This window comes from Salvia splendens, chromosome 9, assembly GCF_004379255.2.
Source record: "Salvia splendens isolate huo1 chromosome 9, SspV2, whole genome shotgun sequence".
Taxonomy (NCBI): domain Eukaryota; kingdom Viridiplantae; phylum Streptophyta; class Magnoliopsida; order Lamiales; family Lamiaceae; genus Salvia; species Salvia splendens.
Window position 1 is genome coordinate 11634428 of NC_056040.1, and position 20542 is coordinate 11654969.

Here is a 20542-nt window from a genome sequence, read left to right on the forward strand (position 1 = left end):
TTTCTAAAAATATGAGAATATAGTATACCGAACCTATAACGTTATTACATTCACCATTGAATTAATTGCACTGGAGTAATTTTTATTTTCTCTAATTATCTTGTTTCTTTCACACTTCAAGAATCTTGGCTTAGAGTCTTGACATAATTTCTTGCTTGATGATTGGCATGAACTCATCTAAATCAAGGTTTGTAGTCTAGGATTTTTCATGCAATAATATATAAAAAAACCCTAAAAGTCCTAAAAGATAATACCCTCTCATAATACTAGCGTTGACAAATAAACAAGCCACAATTATGTAACATGCATATTTTAGAAAACGTCACAAATATAATTCGTTGGAGAAGACCCTAATTGATTAATTAATCCCTAAGTTAGTCACACTTTCACTATCATAAGCACACTTTTTGTATATTAATTACTATCTCAATTAGTGTCTCAGTCCCGCAAACTGCAAGTTATCTTAATTAACTAACAAATATTTATCGTCAAACCCATTGTCTCACCAAACCCATCTCTTTTAGGTATTCAAGAAAGACTTGGCCTTATCAGTTATCATTTTACTGCACCAATTATTGGCATTTGTACCTCAATGTACTAGTATCTTTATAGAATTAATTTATCTCCGACAATTTTAATTTTATTTATTTTTCAATTTTCACATAAGAGTTGAATAGTTTTGTAAAGCTTACATATTTGATACATTTTCGAAGAAAAAGTGATCAATATATCAACCGTCTGATAATCTTACACATTTTTTAGTCCAAATATAAAACGAGACAAACTAAGAAAATAAATCATTCCTCATTCAATTTTAATCGAAAAACAGAGTCTTGACATATGATATCCAGAAATGTAATGGAATATAAATAGCTTTCACATAACATTCCTAATCCTATTTGAAAAAGAGTATAGTATCTCCATCTCCTAAGCCACCAGAAGGCTTCCTACAAAATTTATTAACCAACAGATCACTCTCTGGCAACGTGCCAACTTCTACGTACCAAAACTTTCGAGAAGATGAGCACCAAAGACGATAATCGGGTGTTGAATTTACACGAATGTGGAAATTTACACGATACGGTGAGGATCAAACGGGAACGTAAAACTCCATGTTGCATAAATATATTTACATATCTCTGGTAGAAGAAGAGGAGAAGTATCATCCACACCCAACCATCTTCCAACAGAGTATTAGCCAGCTGCCTGAAACCAAAAAAAAAAAGAAAAAATTTTATAATAGCATCTTAACATTTTCGGAGTGAATCATAAAATCGAAGCACTTACAATGTCTGAAGGCGTGTTTATTGCGCTCCATCAAACAAAAGACTAATATTATTGCATTTCATGGACGAAGAGGGTAATATAATATGGATTATTTTTAGGAGGTATACGCTTCTCTCTACACCTTTGTACTCCCACAAAAAGTCTCAAAATTCTCTTCAGTGAGCATCATTTCAGATTCATTGCTGCAGCCATATTTCTCAACTTCTGAGCTATTTCTGAGAACGATGGCCTCTCCGCTGGTTCTGAACCCCAGCAAGTTTCCATCAACAACTTCCATTCCGGGTCACACCATGTAGGTGTTTGTGGGCGCAATGTGTTGTTCACAATCCCACCTACAAACCACAAAGAGAACTGAGTATAACCATTCACACAACTAATTGCGATTGTTTAAACGTTTAATATAGAGGCACTAACTTGGTATATACCACAACTAGCATGCCAAATCGTATAGACTACAGAGGCATATAGAAGCAACTACTTTTTAATTCGAAAGAACAAATAAACAAAAATGTTTTCTCTATGCATTCATGGCAATTAGAACGCATTTCAAGAAAGGGGTTGCTAATTATATAATTGCATACCAATTATAGAAGCACAGTGCATATCCGTATATGGCTCATCACCCGTAAGTAGTTCCCACATGACAATCCCGAATGAGTAAACATCAATCTGTCATTAAAAAACAGATAAATTAGCAGTCAGTGACACTGGATTTAGTTTCCCCTTCCAATATAAGTTGATGTCTTCTTCTTTTCCGTTGGGGTATTCTTTCTTGTTCCTTTTCTTTTTTATTGGGGGGGGGGGGGACTGAGATTGGACCATCATTACCTTTTCTGTCACCATGTGACTCTTTCCACTCAGGAGTTCAGGTGCCATCCACGGTAATGTACCACGAACACCTCCCGACACTAAAGTATGCTGTTTTACCTTTGATAAGCCCAGGTCGCCGATCTAAATTCAAATTCAAAAAGAACAAAATCAGCTTTCAAAAAACTTATCCACATAAAGAACCACTAAGTAAGCAACCCAAAAGGAAAGTAACATAATAGTTTGGATTTTGTCCAAACCAAGGTCACATTAGCATAAACTCATGAACAATACTTGTCATCATGCATAATCCAAAAGGTCTTCCCAGAGTTCTTATTCAACTTCTGAACCACGAAACGCAGTAAATGCTGATGGACAAATAAGAATTTCAGGAATTTTTGGTAAGTCAATGAACCTACCTTGCACACTGGACGATGTGGGTCTCTCATGTTCACCAACAGATTTTCACATTTAAGGTCAAAATGAACAATATTTTTTCCGTGCAAGTACTCCATGCCAAATGCAGCATCCATTGCAATTATGAGTCTCTTACGTCTATCAATTGTTCTGCTCAAAAGTTAATCAAAACAGAGTCAGATACGTAAACACTTGATGAGAATGTGCAGGCCAATCAGTAAAGTACCATACCTGTCCTTTTTTTGAAGAAATTGTTTCAAAGATCCATTAACCATGAACTCAGTTACAGTTGCTAAAGATCCATCAGGGCCATCACGAACCACCCCATAGAAAGAGACAACATTTGGATGGTGCAATGAACTTAGTATCAGAGCTTCTTTCCAGAAATCAGCAATCTACGCATCAAGTAGGTGAAATCCGAGTTCAATGTGAAATGTAATGAATGAACCCAAAAGGTGTTGGCTGGGTGGGGGAGAGTGAGATCCAATTATGCACACACCACACGTTCAAAATACATAACCACAAAAAATATACATCAGAAAATCACGAGATCCAATTTTCACAACAGGAACTGACAAAATTGAGTACAACTCCAGCTGACTTGCTAACTAATGCAAGCAAGTGTTTGCTAACATCACATGGAAGTTCAAATAACTGAATTAATGAATGAATAAAGAGCCAATCATAGCAGTCCAACAGAAAGTAAAATGCTCAGTACACATAACTAAAAAACTGTCATCCTAGAAAAGTTCTTGAAGATGTGTTGCCTTTTCTAGTCAACTAATGATCTAGTATATCCAGTGTTGTTAGGGTCGCGGGGCGCCCCGGGGCGATGAGGGGGGACCCCGGGTCGCGGGGCGATGGGGCCCACGAATCGGGGCTCCAGAATAGCCGAATGATAATTATATTTGTGTCTCTTTTATAAGTTGTTGCTTGAATGTTTATCACATCAAATAAATCTACATACATCATTACTCCATATTAAAAAAAGAAGATTAGACGAAAAAATATAAATTTTTAAACAACATAACTAAATAACTAAATTTTATTATAAAAAATCATCAAAGTTCCAAAAAAAGTTGCAAAACATAAAATAATTAACTAAATGATATGTGTAGGATTTTATGATCTTATCATTCAAGAAAATTTGGATTTAAATTTTTTTATTTTTTGTTTGATGTATTAGACCAGGGCAATTTTTATAAAGAGAATATAATTTGTGTATCAAGTTATATCTATGATGAGCCTCAAATTAACTATAGTATTAAAATATTTAGTTATCTTTTATTTGATCATTTCATTTTAATAGAATTAAAAAATTGAAGAGAAAAGTAACCTATGACTTATTTCATTTTAATAGAATTAAAAAATTGATAAGGCCACGTGCAATAGCTCACTACTATTCAACTAAGTGGCGAATTTATTTTATGATAAGGCCACGTGCAATAGCTCACTTCCCAAAGCATACCTACCCCTCTTCTCCCCTTCCATTAACACAAATTCTGCAATTCCCAATTTAAACCTAAAAATGGAGCACCCATTTTCCTGACGACCACCACGAATCGGGGCGACCCAGACGACCCAGGCGCGCCCCACCGTCGCTCCACGGATCTCGCACGACCCCGCCGCATCGGGGCAATGTCGGTCTCGACCCTTGCGACCCGCGACCCAAGCGCGCTCGGGGCGCGATTTTAACAACACTGAGTATATCTCACAGGTATTGACAACTTGCTTAAACCCAATGAGTCTCAATCTCATGGCATAGAACATGCATCACAATTGGCTTGGATTCATTGACATTAACTTCACAACAAAACACAAAAATTGTTTAATTATTTCCAAACCACTCATCCTCAACCAAAAGACAGAGGCAATTAGTAGCAATCAAAATCTCTTTTGCATGCAAAGGAGAAATAGGAATAGATTCTGTTACCAGACGTTCCCTTTCAGATGGTCTTCCAGTAAAGCAGCTGGCTTTTATTCTTTTTATTGCTACATCTGATCCTTTCCATTTCCCATGGTATACAGCACCATAAGTTCCAGAACCTAATTCCCGAATTTCCTCCAGATCTTCATTTCTTATTGTCTATAAAGTTAGCGAAGGTGGCACATCAGAGGGCAGTTATCGATTAAATATGCAGATGGTGAAGAAAGCAATGTTCAAATAGCATATAAATACGCAATTGGCAGGAAAAAAACAAACAATAGCAGATGTAATGAGCATAAAATCAAGTACATAGATGAGAACCTGCAATCCTCGATCAAGTGCTTCTGCCTCAGCTTTTGTCAACTCTATCTTGGAGTGGTCTAAATTGTCATTTTCAGAATCTACCTCCAACTCCATGTTGCCATCCTATAAAACAACAATTGGTATTTAAGAACAACCATGAATGCACTAGCATTTGTATACTTGATCCATACCACTCCAGCTTTGTGGTTTTGAGCATCATCCTTTGTATCAGCATCATGCGCACTGCCCAAATCAGAGTCTTCTTGAACTTTAGCTTTCACCTCCTTCAAACTCTGTAAAGCTGCCTCCTTCACAGATTCAATCAACTCGGGCAAGAATTCTAATCTGTCATCTTGCTGCTCGGGAGCACCAGCTTTAGTTTCATCGCCATTTAAAGCATCACCATTTTCAATAGCAAATTTGAGAACATCAGAACTTATGACAGCAGATGATGCTAAAGCATCTGACTTCCTCTCAATGGAAGCACGAACACAGGAATCTTTGGCCACTGCTCCATTAGTTTTCTCTTTGCTCCCATCATATGCACCATTCTCGTTAATGATAGTTGGTTTATTAGTTTCACAGCCACTCCAGAGATGTATCCCAGAAGCAGCAACATTCATAGTCACTGATGCATCATCAACTAGTAAGACTGGATCAGACTTGGTAAATGGATCTTTAGAAGTGACTAGTGTAGCCAACGCAGGTGCTGATTGGACAGGTTCCATATTAGATGGATGGTGATTCTCCAAGGTGTAGGCATTAGGAGGAAATTTCACAGGCCGGACATGAGGAAAGTCTGACATGAGAGAACCATCATAACCCACAACTTTCTGCGATGGCTCCGCCCAGGGACTCTGATTCTCTAAACCAGTTCTCACCCTGGGACTTGCCTCCATAGCACCACGAATGAAGCCCATGGGAGCAGAGCCGTTAACTAGCTGAGAAGAAGGTGTTTCATAAGAGGGACTTCCCTGCAATGGGTTATGAACATTTCTCCACAGAGGAGGTGAAGGAATATGGCCATGAGGAACCTGGTATACATTATCAGCTCCATATGTATAGGGAGCATTCCCGAAGCGAACACCACGCTCCTCTGAAGACTGCAAATGAAGCTGTGATCCAGTTGCTGCTGATGGATCCTGAAATCCTTGACTGCCATAGTCAACTCCAGGACGAGCATACCGTTGATCATCATGATGGATGTAGTGTGCTTGCACATGGTGTCCATCACATACATTACCATGCCCGAGCGGAATATTCATCCCATTGTCCACAATGTAACTATCAGCTAACCTTCCAGACACAGATAAAGATTGCTGTGGTCTCAGTTCCTCAGTCCAAGGATTTGACAGATGAGGTGAAACCCATCCTCTTTCATGACCATGGGTTTCAGAATACATTGATCGGGGATCGTTAAGATCCCTGCTGTAGTATGGAGGGTTCAGGTTTCCATCCGAATTCAACATGTATACGTCTCGGTGTCGAGGGCACTCAGAACAAGAATTAGGGACCTGAAGATATCCATTTCCCACGTTTGGTGGCTCTAGATGCGACTGCTCACCAGGCTTCCAAGAAGAATCATGATAAACTTGATTTCTTTGAAATGGCACCCGGCAATGGTCACAAACACTGTTTCCGTCATAGACATTGGACCCTTGGACCATGTTGCCCACCGAGCCAGGTGGAATCAGCACCACATTGTCTGCATATTGTGGCTGTTGCTCGTAAATAGAATGATTACTGATTGGAGGTCGGTTATAATCCTCAGGTACTCTATCAAATTCCCCATATGGTGTTCGATAACGAGTTGATGAAGGTGAAGTAGGAATTTCAGCAACTGGTCTCTGATCTACAGGTTGTCGAGGAGAGTAGTACACGGGACTCCATGGAGCCTCCAATTCATTACACCTTTGATTAACTGCTTGCTGGAGTTGCCCTGAGCCTAGATGAGGAATTGTCAGATGCCGCAGATTCATCTGAGCCATCGGCAATTCCATGTTTCTCTGGCCATGGACGCTGCCCTCTAGATTCATCTGGGTAAAGTATTGCTCAGCAGCTTGGACGTCATCTAATGATCCAACTAGCAACAACTCACCAAGTGGCTTCCTGTCAGGAGACTCATTAAGTCTATTTAAGGCGTCCACATACCTCCTCTCATTGTCCCTTTCATCTCCATCTCCAAAATGCAAAGAACCATCTTGATCAGGATTAGCAAACAAAAATATCCTCAGCCTAGTAAACCCATCGGCGGATCCCAACTTATCGTACTCCTCCATCATATTTGTGACATCATCGTCATTTACAACAGATACAAGAGCATCAAGATCCTCATCCGGCTGCTGGTATTTCAGAACAGTTACACCCTCGTAGAGCTCTCTCATCTTCCCCATGAGGTCTTCATAAGTTATATCCCGCGGAACACTCACAATCCGCGTCTCACCTCCAACATATCTAAGCTTCCCATCTTGGGGGCGAGGCAGTATACTACCACCGAAACTACATAAGAATTTAACACGCTGACTTTCCTCAGCGCTCGGGACGCTTGCTGGGGTCATTTTAAGGCTATCCATCAAGGAGAAGGCTGGCACTTGTTGATAGTATCAAATTCTACTTCGCTCAGATTCTTCACCTCTTCAATTATACACATTGAATTCACCCATGTGTGTGTCAAAACACTCCTTGGTTCCCAATCCCAATCCTAAAGCCTTCGTTTAAGGTCCACAATTCATGCATTAAACAGCCAGATCGTTTGTAACAAGAATTTATCAAAAAAGGACAAATTTTACCAGTGAATGAGTTGCGAAAAGATTTAAACCATTTGAAAATTCAATAGCCAAAAGCAACACCAAAATCCGCACTTTCACACCGATTCATCCCAAAATAACAAACTTTTCAGCCAAATAATTGAGCTTTCCAATTAAACCTAACAAATCCAGATTCGGATACGCATGAAATCGAAAATACACAAACATCAGATTACCTGATAACAGGGGATTCCAACAACACCGGAGCCCTGAATTTTTTTTCCTCAAAACCCAAAATTCATGAAAACCCCAGAAAATCCCCCAAACTTTGTGGATCTCTCGCAACCCTCCTTCGATCAAAAACTAATAATGTAAAATAATAAAATAGTGCGCTCTCTCTCAAAAAAAAACGGACAAGGAAAAAAAAAACTGACTGAGAGGTAGTTGTCCGGCGATATATATAATTATAATCCCTAATTCATGCAAATATGTGTATGGGAAAAAGGGATCAAATTAGAGGGATTTCGGTGATGAAATGACGAGAGAGAGGACCTGTGGAGAGAGAGAGGGAGGAACGCTTTGGAGTTTGGGAATGGTGAAGTTGCCAGGTTTGTGGACACGTGGCGGTTTCTAGTTATTGGAAAATAGGCATCAATTTATCTGCTTTAACAGCATATTCTTAAATGAAGCCTACCTACAATTATTTGCTAATTCTGCTCCTATTTTCTAGGAAACTTATGCAAAAATCTATTTATTTAGTTTAGGGTCTTAGTCTAAAACACCATCAATTTTAATTTTAATTTTAATTTTAATTTTAATTTTAATTTTAATTTTAATTTTAATTTTAATTTTAATTTTAATTTTAATTTTAATTTTAATTTTAATTTTAATTTTAATTTTAATTTTAATTTTAATTTTAATTTTAATTTTAATTTTAATTTTAAATAAAAACTGACGTGTCCAAATTTCTATTTACGTGGCAATTTAGTTGCATGCCTGATTATTTTAAATATATATATATATATATATATATATATATATATATATAGGGATGTATTCATTTCCTTTTCTCATATTTCCTCCTATTTCCTTCTTGATCTTAGCCGTTGATTTCATGTATCCAATGGCCTAAATTAGTGTGTTTAATCATTTAATTTAATGATTAAAAACAACGAAAAGGGCTTAATTGGTAATCAATAATTTGGTTGGTTATGGCAACTTCCTAAATTTACTCCAACTCAATCTTCACGGTTATTATTCATTGCCAAACGCCATTGACATGAATTTCTCCATTACATCTGTGCTTTATGAGAGGCAGCGACGGGGAACAGAGGTTGATGCGACGTCGGCTCTGTGCTGGATCGCGCACAGCCATGGCGGGAGGAAAACATCAACATCCGTTCAATGGCGACCCTAGTGGTGGCAGCGGTGGCTGATCAACAGCGATGATGGAGAGTCGCGGCTGCGACGAATCGCAGCGGCGCTGAGAGAAGAAGATAGGCGGAGAGCTGAGCTTTCGAGCTCGCCGACGGTGACGACGGAGTACAGATCGGAGGGCAGAGAAAGCGAGGTTGGGAACATGGGTAGTAGCTGCGCGAAGGACAGCAGTCGTGCAGCAGTTCAGCGACGGAACGCCGACGAAGGAGAGAGAGCAGACCTAAACAATGGCTGACGGTGACGGAGAATTTTCTAAGAGAGAGGGAGCGCTGCGTGAAAGGAGATGCTATACTTTGTTGAATTCTGATATGTAGAGTATAATGCGCAATTTAGTTTCTGTAATGCATCATATGTGATATGTAATGAACATTGATCTTGACCCGTTTAATTAAACTTATGCAGTGTTTCGATGTTTGGCTCACGTTTCCTGTTTTCCCTAAGGGTTTAACAAGCCTAGGGGCTAGGGTGTAGTACGTTCTAAGTCTAAATAACGTTGTCCAAATACACGAGCTGCAGTAATTCGTCTGGGTTGTAGAGTATAATGCGTAGTTTAGTTTCTGTAATGCATGTTTTGTGATATGTAATTCACATTTATCCTGCCCCGTTTAATTTAAGTTGGGCCGTGTTTAGATGTTTGGCGCACGTTTCTTATTTTCCCTAAGGGTTTAACAAGCCTAGGGGCTAGGGTCTAGTAAGTACACATTAATAACAACGTTAACAAAGACCATTAGTTTGATTTATAAAACTAGTGTTTAGTTATAATCGCGGATATGCACTAATTTTGACTGATTTACATAATGTACATATTATGTAAGAGACGAGGGCCCTTTCTTCCTCTACGGCTCTTCGGCTAACCCTTAGGGTCTAGGGTCTATTTATAAATCAAACTAATGGTCTTTGTTAACGTTGTTATTAATGTATACTTACTAAACCCTAGCCCTTGGGCTTGTTAAACTCTTAGGGAAAACAAGAAACGTGCGCCAAACATCTAAACACGGCCCAACTTAAATTAAACGGGGCAGGATAAATATGAATTACATATCACAAAACATGCATTACAGAAACTAAACTACGCATTATACTCTACAACAAATGTACATTACGTACATCTGTTTTAAAAATGTCTACGCGCTATGAACGTGCAACCCCAGACGAATTACTGCAGCTCGTGTATTTGGACAACGTTATGTAGACTTAGAACGTACTACACCCTAGCCCCTAGGCTTGTTAAACCCTTAGGGAAAACAAGAAACGTGAACCAAACATAGAAACACGGCACAACTTAAGTTAAACGGATCAGGATAAATGTTCATTACATATCACAAATAATGCATTACAGAAACTAAAATGCGCAATTTCACAGTCATAGAGCATATTCTCAAATACACACAAAAAGTTATATAATGCATAATTCAGTACAAATAATGCAATGACATGCAGATATGATGCACAGGATTTTGATCCGTTTTCTGTATATGGATTAGTATAGTTATTGTGTAATGTACGAACGCATTATTTGGTGTAGGCATTGCATTATGCACTAGGATTTGTAAATTATGTGGTTTATGTTAAGCAATATGAGAGTTAATCGTACACGTATATGGACAAATAACATAATACAAACTACATTGTAAAATAACGTGGACTGCATTTAAAATAAAGGCAATCCGAATAAACGACATGCACAAACTGTTCGGCTGCGTGTTTGAAATTTCACAGTCATAAAACATATTCTCAAAAACAGAGTACTGCCCCAAAACCAATCTCCGTAACCGCCCTTTTCTGTCTTGGATTTAACTGCTTCAAGTAGTTAAAAAATTCCAGCGGTGGTCGTCTACAGTACAGCCGATTAGGCTTTCGTCCCTTTAGCTGTTTCTTTTCAGCATCACCTGCGACCGCACTGGGAGCGCCCTCTGCCAACCTATCCCTGAACCTCTTAGCCAAAGCAACTGGTATAACATCATCTACTGTATCATCTATTTCTGATTGTAGCCGCTTCTCTGAAATAGAACAAACAAAGAAAACTATCATAACATTTTCAATAAAGTCTATATAATACTTATAGATGTTCACATGATAATGCATTAAATATTACTGATAATGCATTGTCTCAACATGATAATGCATTAAATATTACTGATAATGCATTGTCTCAACATGATACTGCATTAAATAATACTGATAATGCATTGTCTCAACATGATAATGCATATAATATTACTAATAATGCATTGTCTCAACATGATAATGCGCATGGGTTATACATAAAATATAGGAAACTGTATAAATGATACCATTCATATAATGTAGTCAATACTACAAAAAATGCAATATTATAGTTTCAAAATGCATTGCCCACACAACATAATAAAAGAAGCTCATTCAAACTGAGGATCTATGGCAACACATCCAAATCCCTGAATAATGCATAATTTAGTTAACTTAATGCATAAATAATGTTCTATACTGCATAGTCTACACTATTAAATGCACAAACGAACTGATAGTGCAGCGTCTCAACATGAAAACGCACATGTGTTACACACATAATGTTTGAAACTATATACATTATACAACTCATATAATGCATTCAATAGTAGAAAAAAAAAATCCAATTTTACTGTTTGCCAATGCATTGGCCACACAACATAATACAAAAAACACATCCAGACTGAGCAAATATGACAACACATCCAACACCCTTAATAATGCATAATGTAGTTACCATAATGCATAAAGTATGTTTCATAATGCATAGTTTACACTAAAATATGCACATACAAACTACTTCACGAGTTTAATCAACACAACACAAAACACACGACACTATGCACATTGCATAATTTATTGCACATAAAGAATACCAATCATATAATGCACAATATACTCCAAAAAATGTACAATTACAGTTTCATAATGCATTACCCACACAAATTGATAAACCTATTCCATCCGGACTGAGCACATATACACCAACAGATTAAAGAACATTGTAAAGTTATTCCTTTTTAAACTGGATAATGAGCAATCAAGAGTTGCAAATACCCTTTCACGCAAGCAACAAATAAGATATTGAATAGCGTCGGAAATTTCACCTGCATCCTCTGATGCTTGAGAGAGTGGTCGACCTCTCGTAGGCATTTGCAAAGTTGAATGCTTTCCATTTACATACCTGCAAGATTTGTTGAATATTCGTCGAAACGAGTCAAGGCCGGTCGATTTGTGGCAGATGTAACCACGGTGGAGTGTAATCGCCGAAATATGTCACGGAGGCTGTCAAAATCGATTTGTGGGAGATGTAACTAGGGTTTTAGAGAGTGGAAGGAGTGGGGAGAGTCGAATCGTAAGCTGGAGAGAAGTTGGAGAAAACTGAAGAGGCGTAAGATTGCAAATCGCTTAAAATTCGCTATTGCCAAAAATATGGCGGTTCCATTTTACTAACTTTACTATATTACCCCCATAATACACAACTAAAGGTTCTATAATGCAACGCGGAAATCATTATTAAGGATTAACGTGGTCCGTTGATTGAAAAGATCTAACGGTTATTAGTAAGAAGAGAAAAGAATCTAAGAGTGGAAAAGGAGAATAGTGCTCCCATATATATATATATATATATATATATATATATATATATATATATATATATATATATATATGAGAACGTTATTCTCCTATTCATCCTTTAGATCCTTTATTCTTCTTAATATGGGCCGTTAGATCTCATTCATCAACGGTCCAGATGATCTGCATTATTACACTATAATGATGCATTATTAGTCGGTGTGCATTATTCAACTGAAAATCTGCATTATTACGCTATAATGGTGCATTATTAGTCGGTGTGCATTATTCAACTGAAAATCTGCATTATTAAATGACACGTGGCATCAATCTAACCGTCGGATGACAAAATCGTGGGGATGAGATCAAAAGGAAAAATGAGGAAATATGCAAAAAGGAAATGAATACATCCCTATAATATATATATATATATATATATATATATATATATATATATATATAGTTGTGATCAATGTCGAACCAATTTTAAAGACCGAACTAGAGACCAAATCTGTGCCATTAGATCTAGTTTTTTTTATGAGATGTGCTGCTGTGTAAAATTTTCGGTCTTCATTACAAGCTCATTTTACTTCATTGTATAGGTTTATTACTTCATTCCGTACGTAATACCTTGAAACTACAACATATTTTTACTTTCTTCCAGTATGTTTTGAAATGATTCAACATATGTTTCATTTGAATTCATTGACTTGAGTTTTTACTTTATTTACATTAAAAAATACAATTTATTCAAGTGTGTTTATTACTTCATTCTGAAATGTTATTACTTCATTGTATAAGGTTTTTACTTCATTCCAGTAGGATTTCAAATGCTTCTACAGATACTTCATTCCAATAATTTATTACATCATTCCATGTGTTTATTACACCATATCAGCGCTGTGGCGGTGGTGATAGATATTGTAGAGAGAAAGAACGGCACGCGATGGCGAAACCGCATTTATGTACTGGAATAAAGTAATAATCATACTGGAATGAAGTAAAAACCTACTAGAATGAAGTTAAATCTTCGTAACATGTTAGTATGACTTATTTACCTTCGGATGAATTAAAATAGGCTCGTGATGATGGCAAAAATAATTGATAAATTTGTGTCTCTCATCCATAAAAAACTAGATCTAAAAACCCTAATTTGGTATGGTTCGGTGGTTCGGTCTTTAAGAGTGGATTTGTGAATAATGGGACTATATATATATAATTATTCGACTTTTAAAATTAGGATTGATTAAAATAAAAGGGTAATATTTATTTATAAGTTGATAATGTTTAAGAGCAAGTTTTAAATTTGCAAAAATAGGAGTAAATTTTATTCAAAGTTAGTGTTTTTTTCAACCAATAATAGTAAATAAATTTTGCGATATTAGATTGTGTACAATAATAATTTATAATCAAATAATAACAAAATAAAAATTAAATTTAGAATAACTATTAAGTACAAGTCTACAGCCTTCATTTATTACTACTCCATTAATTAAAGTATGGTTATCAAGAAACCTTTAGTTGGTATTGGGCTTTACTGGGCCTTTGAGTCTCTGTACACAACCTTTATAAATCCATGTAGACTGGGCCAAATGTATAGATCTACCACATTCCTTATCTCGTTTTTCTTTCTTTCTTAAATTAATAATACTCCCTCCGTTCCATATTAATAGAGTCATTTTGCCATTTTGATACGTTCCATAGTAATAGATTCATTTTTCTTTTTAGTAAAAATCAACACATTTTTACACATCTACTTTACTTTCTATTACTTTTTTCTCTCTTCATCTCTCTACTTTTTTTTTTTTCATTTTTCACTTTATTCTCGCTTTACTTAACTCACGTAACACAATTTTTTTCTTAATCATGCCAAAAATAAACGCCTTCATTACTATAGAAGGGAGAGAGTAACATTTTTTCAATTAAAATCATTAGTAAGAATGTGTCCAATTTCCCAATGATTTTTGTTCACGGTTGTTCAATTCTCATAGTTCGTCCCATAATCTATCTACGACAATGTTGTAATTTGTAAGCTTCATTGTGTCTTCTTACATCTCCTTCTACGACAGCAATGCTGTGAGCTTCCTCAATTAAATGCTAATTCTACTACTTTATCCAAAGCTCTCAAATTTATGGGAGACAAATGCTGACGTAATTCGAGGACGTCACACTTTGCCAATCCAACGGTAGGCGATTTTCCTGAACTTGAAACCCCTGTGAAATAGATGCCGGAAATACGATAAACTACTATATCTAGTACACATCCCACGTTCAACCAATGGTTTCTATTATATACACTCTCATCAATAGCAAAAGGGCAAAACATCCAAAGCTCTTGCTTTTCTTCTTTTTTTATCCTCAATTTTCGGAACCGTAGTTCTGGATAAAGTAGCGACCTACTCTTCTTGCTCTGTCACTGTTGCTATAAAAAGGGGGTCTTGGCTCCAGTCTTCGATACAATCACGGAGTAGCAACCACATCTGGTTTTGCCTCCAATCAGCTCAGTAGGTGTGTTTTGGTTGTAATTGAGTGTGTGTCTTGATTTGGGGGTGATGCGATTTTTGTGTTGATTGATCTGTTTGAGGGATCTGGGCTTTTGAGCTGAAAATTGATATGGGTTTGTGATTTTTTGGGGAGTTGAGATCTGTTTGACTTCGTTTATGATTCTGTGATGTTTCTTGGTTTTATGGGTTGCTGATTGATTTGTGCTTGTTTCTGGTGTTTTTGTAGTGCAAAATGCATACGAGGTATATGGAGAGAACAAATTCGATGAAAGCGGGAGGAAAGAGGAATTTGGAAGATGGTGGGGGAGATGAAGATCAGCAGAAGCCAGATAAAAAGCGACCTGCTTTAGCTAGGTAGAAAGAGTTTATTAAAATCATCGCTTTTTTGTGTAATTATTTCTAATTGTGAGTCTTTTAACTATATATGGAAATAAATTATATTTTGCCCGCTTAGCCTTAGTTCTTACTTCACTTGTTATGAGTTGCTGCAATTGCAACTGGGTGGGTCTTCGAAGTCTTCATATGAAGTTGAAGAACTTTTGCAAGTTGTGCATAAACTGATGTTGAAGCAATTTGGTTGGAGTTTCGAGGGCCGCTATGTTATTAAATCATGATGTTTTGTAGCATTTCACTATGAAGTCGACTGATCATCACAACTGATTCGTGTAGAGTCTAACACAAGAACATAGACTTTAGTTCAATTCTTTAATATGTAGGAGGGAAACCAGTTGGGCTGGTTGTCCGTTGACACATTTGACTATAAGTTCGATTATGCTTCTTCTCAAATGCTATGTTTACTTGACTTGTGAGAGGGAAATTGGAAATTTCTATTTTCTGATAAAGCGGCATGCTTTTATGCAGCGTTATTGTGGAGGCTCTTAGGGTGGATAGCCTCCAGAAGCTCTGCTCGTCTCTGGAACCGATTCTTCGAAGAGTGGTAATGATGAATGCATGTGTATTTTGTTGTGAAATTCTACTGAATTGTACATTTGGTTACTCTAGGTAGAATGATTGGAATGTGGATTTTATCTTTGGGTTCTTCTATTGTTATTTTTATGTGAATCAAAGTCATTGTATATCTAATATAGACAAGAAAAACGTCACCCACTCTCCCTCTTCCTTTTTTGTTTGATGTTGGAATGAAATTAATACCAACATGAAACCAAAACTTGTTTCTAGATTATGGATGTTCTCTAAACTGAAATAATTCATATACATTACTCATTATTAAACCATGCCCATATATATGACCACTAGGGGTGAGCAAAAAATCCGGAAACCGAATATCCGAACCGAACCAAACCGAAATTTTGAAATTCGGTTCGGTTTTAAAAATAAAAAAATTTCGGTTTTTCGGTTCGGTTCGGTTCGGGCGAAAAAAAATCGAAAAACCGAAAAACCGAATTATATATATATTCTATTAATTTAATATATTATATTATATATAATATATATATATTCTTTTAATATATTCTACTATATAATATATATTATATGTATTATTAATTTTATATTATATATAAATATTCTATAGTATATATAAAATAAAATAAAATACACATATATAAATATATATTTCTATTATATTTATTTTTTTAGGTTTTTCGGTTTTTTAAGTTTGGTTTTCGGTTTTTTCGGTTTTTTGGTTTTTCGGGTTCGGTTCGGTTTGGATTTTGAACTAAATTCGGTTTTTCGGTTTTTCGGTTTTGGTTCGGTTTTGGCAAAAAACCGAACCGAAACCCGAATGCACACCCCTAATGACCACGGTCTCTTTCATGAAAGAATGGTCTTCACTGAAAGCCTCAATATCAATGGCATTATCATAAGCTTTTTAGCCTTATTCGTATCTCTTTCTTTTATAGGTCAGTGAAGAAGTTGAAAGAGCTTTGGCTAAGCTGGGTCCAGCCCAAATCAATGGAAGGTAGAAATTGAATGTAATAAAGCTTATTTTATGCTAATTGATTTATGCTTTAAATGTCTGAAAGTCTGAAACTCTGGCGGCGTTGTATTCCTGTCAAAAGTTATTGTGGCAGCATTTTCGACAAAGTAAATTTTGGTATTGTACCTCACCTGTGCCTTCATTCTATGAACTGCTCAAGTTCTGAGGAGCTCTGTGGTGTGCTTTAATAAGAGAGTAGTTGAAGCACGAGAAAGAGAATCTTCTGAGTAGGAGTTAGCATGCATTAACCCAGACCTTAATGTCTAGAGAGATCAAATGAGCAGATAAATATGTTCTCTTATTAAATATGGTTTATACTTTTGATTTTTTATACATAAGATAATGCTGTATTTTTCAGTATTGTAACATTCCAGGCTCTTTGCATGAAACATCAAAGAATTTGATACTGAATCATTAACTTAATTTCTTGTTCTCTGTTGTTTGGAAAATTACCTAAAAATTATTAAAGTATGTTGCTCACGATTTCTCTGATTTTGACATTTCAAGACTTTGTGATTCCATTTTTCGTTTGCTCTATCAACATACTTCACATGCCTATATCTAAGTCTAGAAAATATCTCATCAAAATGCATACAAACATACAGCGTATGATCAAGCTAGCGCACTTTGGTGCCATTATTTATAAATGGGCCATCAGTAGTTTCTTTACCGTGCTACATTATTTCAGCTGTTTTTTGTTTATTATTTCTGAAACTTCTAAATTCAGGTTGCCACCTAAACAAATCGAATGCTCAGATAGAAGAAACTTGCAGTTACACTTCAGGTCTAGGCTTTCTCTTCCACTTTTCACTGGAGGGAAGGTAGAAGGGGAGCAGGGTGCTGCAATTCATATTGTACTAATAGATGCCGACACAGGACGTGTTGTACCATCTGGACCAGAATCTTCTGCAAAGCTGGATATTTTTGTGCTGGAAGGTGATTTCAGCAATGAGGATGATGAAGGCTGGAGTCAGGAAGAATTTGAAAGCCATATTGTCAAAGAACGTGAAGGAAAAAGACCTCTTTTGACTGGGGATTTACAAGTCACACTCAAGGAAGGTGTGGGAACACTAGGTGATCTCACATTTACAGATAATTCCAGCTGGATAAGGAGCAGGAAGTTCAGGCTTGGTCTGAAAGTTGCATCAGGTTATAGTCAGGATCTACGCATCCGGGAAGCGAAAACAGAAGCTTTTACTGTCAAAGATCACCGAGGGGAATGTATGTAGCTAATATATCATTATAATCCTTCAATTTTGACCCAGGGTGCATTATTATAGGAATGACTATACTTGCATGATATAGCTCAGTTATAGTTTTATACATACATCTGGTTGAGTTTTTATAACTGCAAACATGGAAGCTTGATTAAAGATATCCAATCGAGAGTTATTTCTTTTTATTCCAAATAAACATCATGCACTTTTGAGTATTCCCAATTTATGCTATTTACTGATATGGCCTTATTTTTGATAGTGTACAAGAAGCATTACCCACCTGCATTGAATGATGAAGTATGGAGATTGGAGAAAATTGGGAAGGATGGATCATTCCACAAGAGGCTTACTAAAGCCAACATATATACTGTGGAAGACTTCCTGCGGCTTGTAGTCAAAGACTCGCAGAAGTTGCGGACAGTAAGTATTTGTAAACTATACCTTGGTTACGATGCTTCTGAATTGTTTTGACTCCGATATCTGGTGTTGGGCTGTTGGCAGATTCTTGGTAGTGGCATGTCAAATAAAATGTGGGATGCTCTCATAGAGCACGCCAAGACTTGTGCCCTGGGTGGGAAGCTTTATGTGTACTACCCCGATGATACAAGAAACGTAGGTGTTGTTTTTAACAATATCTATGCGCTGAGTGGCCTCATTGCTAATGAGCAATATTATCCCGCAGATTCACTAACTGATAGCCAGAAGGTAGGTCAATGCACTTCCAATTGGAGCATGCACACTCATGTGCTGGAGATGGTTTTGTTGTGTGGGAAACTGCAATCAAATTTTGCAGCAATTAACTTAAGTACTATTGTTCGTGTAGGTTTATGTGGATACATGGTTGAAGAAAGCATATGACAACTGGAGTCAAGTTTTAGAGTATGATGGAAAATCATTGTTAAATTTTATGCAGACTGAGAAGCCAAACACATCCAAAAGTGAACTACCTCTGGGTTCAGTTGACTATTCTCTATCTTTAGATAACCAACTTCCACCACAGAAATTGTTGGCAACTGTTCCCTCTGAATCTACGTCGATAGATCATAGTGTGATGGTTGGAGGTGAGCATCAACTTATTGAAAACTGTTTAAATTGTTATACAATAAATCCCCTATAATAGTGTACAAACTGATTAGAATGTGTGTAAATATTCTTTACCTTCGTTGTTGTTTCTTGTCTGTGTTGGTCTATGTAGCTGCAGGATCTCACTTGCTGGTAACTTTAATATTGCATCGGTCCATTTAGTCAAAGCCAAGACAGCCTGGGAAATATTTGTTTGTGAGGCTGTATTTGAAATGACTAATGCCTTATTTCTGCAAAACAATTTTCAGGTTACAACGAGAATGTGAGCACCAGATATTCCTCCCAGGCCCCGTTTGAACTGCCCGCTTATACCCCACACCAGCCGCAGGTCAACCATTCCCAAAACCAAAATGCCACATACGATAACAGAGTTAACCTTGCTCTTGGTCCTTTGACTCCTTTCGAGGACTGGTCTAGTTCCCGAAGTAAGGGCGTTGATGACTTCTTGTCAGAGGACGAAATTCGCATGAGAAGTCATGAAATGCTGGAAAACGAAGATATGCAACACTTGCTTCAGGTTTTCAGCATGGGAGGCCACCCCTCCAGCAGTGCTCCTGAAGACGGATTTAGCTTCCCTACTTATAACTTGCAGTCACCTTCTCCTGGGTTCAGTTATGGAGAGGATGGAGCCCGTTCCGGGAAGGCTGTTGCTGGCTGGCTGAAGATCAAGGCTGCAATGAGGTGGGGCATCTTTATCAGGAAGAAAGCAGCAGAGAGGAGGGCACGCATCGTGGAGTTAGATGATGAATGACTTTCCTTCAGAGATTCGAGTTAACATTCAAACCAGACGACGCCTGACAACTGCTACTCGTTGTTAATGCCAGTAGGATTCGTGGAATTTCGCTCGAGTGTATTGAATTATAAATCCTCAGAACTTTGAAGACAGTTTGTTGATTTTATGTACATTCATCTGTACAGTAAGTTTATTGTTGCTTACACTCTGTATGTATGTTGAACATGTACTGTATAATGAATTGGTCATGAAATTCATATACTTTGAATTCGGTATACAGCTTGTTGTTTACTCAACCGAGACTCTTGATCGCGGACGGAGGGATTAATTTGCAAGTGCTAGACAAAATATATTTGAAAATACATTCAAAATTTTGTAGATAGGAAAGAATTAATTGATTTTGTCACGCGTATATTTGATATAGGAAGCATTGATAGTGAAAAGTAGTCAAACAAATTAACCTATAGTGAATATTAGCGATCCAAACACACCAATATCCAAGACTAACGGATGACCATCGTTTTGTCACTCGCAATACTAATGGCTAAAAACTTTTATTTCTATCTTGCACAAACCA

General features: G+C 37.0%; 2 protein-coding genes across 4 annotated transcripts; one reads left to right on the forward strand and one right to left on the reverse strand.

Moving 5' to 3' along the window:
* Positions 1 to 785: 785 nt before the first annotated feature.
* Positions 786 to 8108, reverse strand: LOC121747532. 2 transcript variants are annotated; one of them, XM_042141582.1, is made up of 10 exons: positions 7725 to 8108; positions 4933 to 7442; positions 4760 to 4864; positions 4445 to 4597; positions 2743 to 2906; positions 2514 to 2661; positions 2116 to 2238; positions 1869 to 1956; positions 1288 to 1619; positions 786 to 1206 (listed from the first exon to the last, which is right to left on the reverse strand). In XM_042141582.1, exons 2-9 carry the CDS (start codon positions 7312 to 7314, stop codon positions 1453 to 1455), a joined length of 3330 nt encoding a protein of 1109 aa, XP_041997516.1. In that variant the 5' UTR covers positions 7315 to 7442; positions 7725 to 8108; the 3' UTR covers positions 786 to 1206; positions 1288 to 1452. The 2 variants fall into 2 exon arrangements, with proteins under 2 accessions (XP_041997516.1, XP_041997515.1); XM_042141581.1 differs by having other exon boundaries at positions 4933 to 7449.
* Positions 8109 to 14619: 6511 nt separating this feature from the next.
* Positions 14620 to 20240, forward strand: LOC121748110 (calmodulin-binding protein 60 B-like). Of its 2 annotated transcripts, none has more exons than XM_042142327.1 (9): positions 14620 to 14993; positions 15220 to 15347; positions 15855 to 15930; positions 16856 to 16914; positions 17660 to 18153; positions 18409 to 18569; positions 18651 to 18854; positions 18973 to 19210; positions 19481 to 20240. In XM_042142327.1, the coding sequence occupies exons 2-9, from the start codon at positions 15226 to 15228 to the stop codon at positions 19981 to 19983; spliced, it is 1857 nt and encodes a 618-aa protein (XP_041998261.1). In that variant the 5' UTR covers positions 14620 to 14993; positions 15220 to 15225; the 3' UTR covers positions 19984 to 20240. The 2 variants fall into 2 exon arrangements, with proteins under 2 accessions (XP_041998261.1, XP_041998260.1); XM_042142326.1 differs by having other exon boundaries at positions 14623 to 14997.
* The last annotated feature ends 302 nt before the right edge of the window (positions 20241 to 20542 follow it).

Bases quoted from the DNA above. Each gene is read 5' to 3' on its own strand.
- LOC121747532 (XM_042141582.1), bottom strand. From the start codon at position 7,314: ATGGATAGCCTTAAAATGACCCCAGCAAGCGTCCCGAGCGCTGAGGAA. The intron at 2,662-2,742 runs GTATGGTACTTT...ACTTTTGAGCAG, and splicing joins TTTCTTCAAAAAAAGGACAG to AACAATTGATAGACGTAAGA. The intron at 1,957-2,115 runs GTAATGATGGTC...TTTTAATGACAG, and splicing joins GTCACATGGTGACAGAAAAG to ATTGATGTTTACTCATTCGG.
- LOC121748110 (XM_042142327.1), top strand. From the start codon at position 15,226: ATGCATACGAGGTATATGGAGAGAACAAATTCGATGAAAGCGGGAGGA. The intron at 15,348-15,854 runs GTAGAAAGAGTT...GCTTTTATGCAG, and splicing joins AAGCGACCTGCTTTAGCTAG to CGTTATTGTGGAGGCTCTTA. The intron at 18,570-18,650 runs GTAAGTATTTGT...GGCTGTTGGCAG, and splicing joins ACTCGCAGAAGTTGCGGACA to ATTCTTGGTAGTGGCATGTC.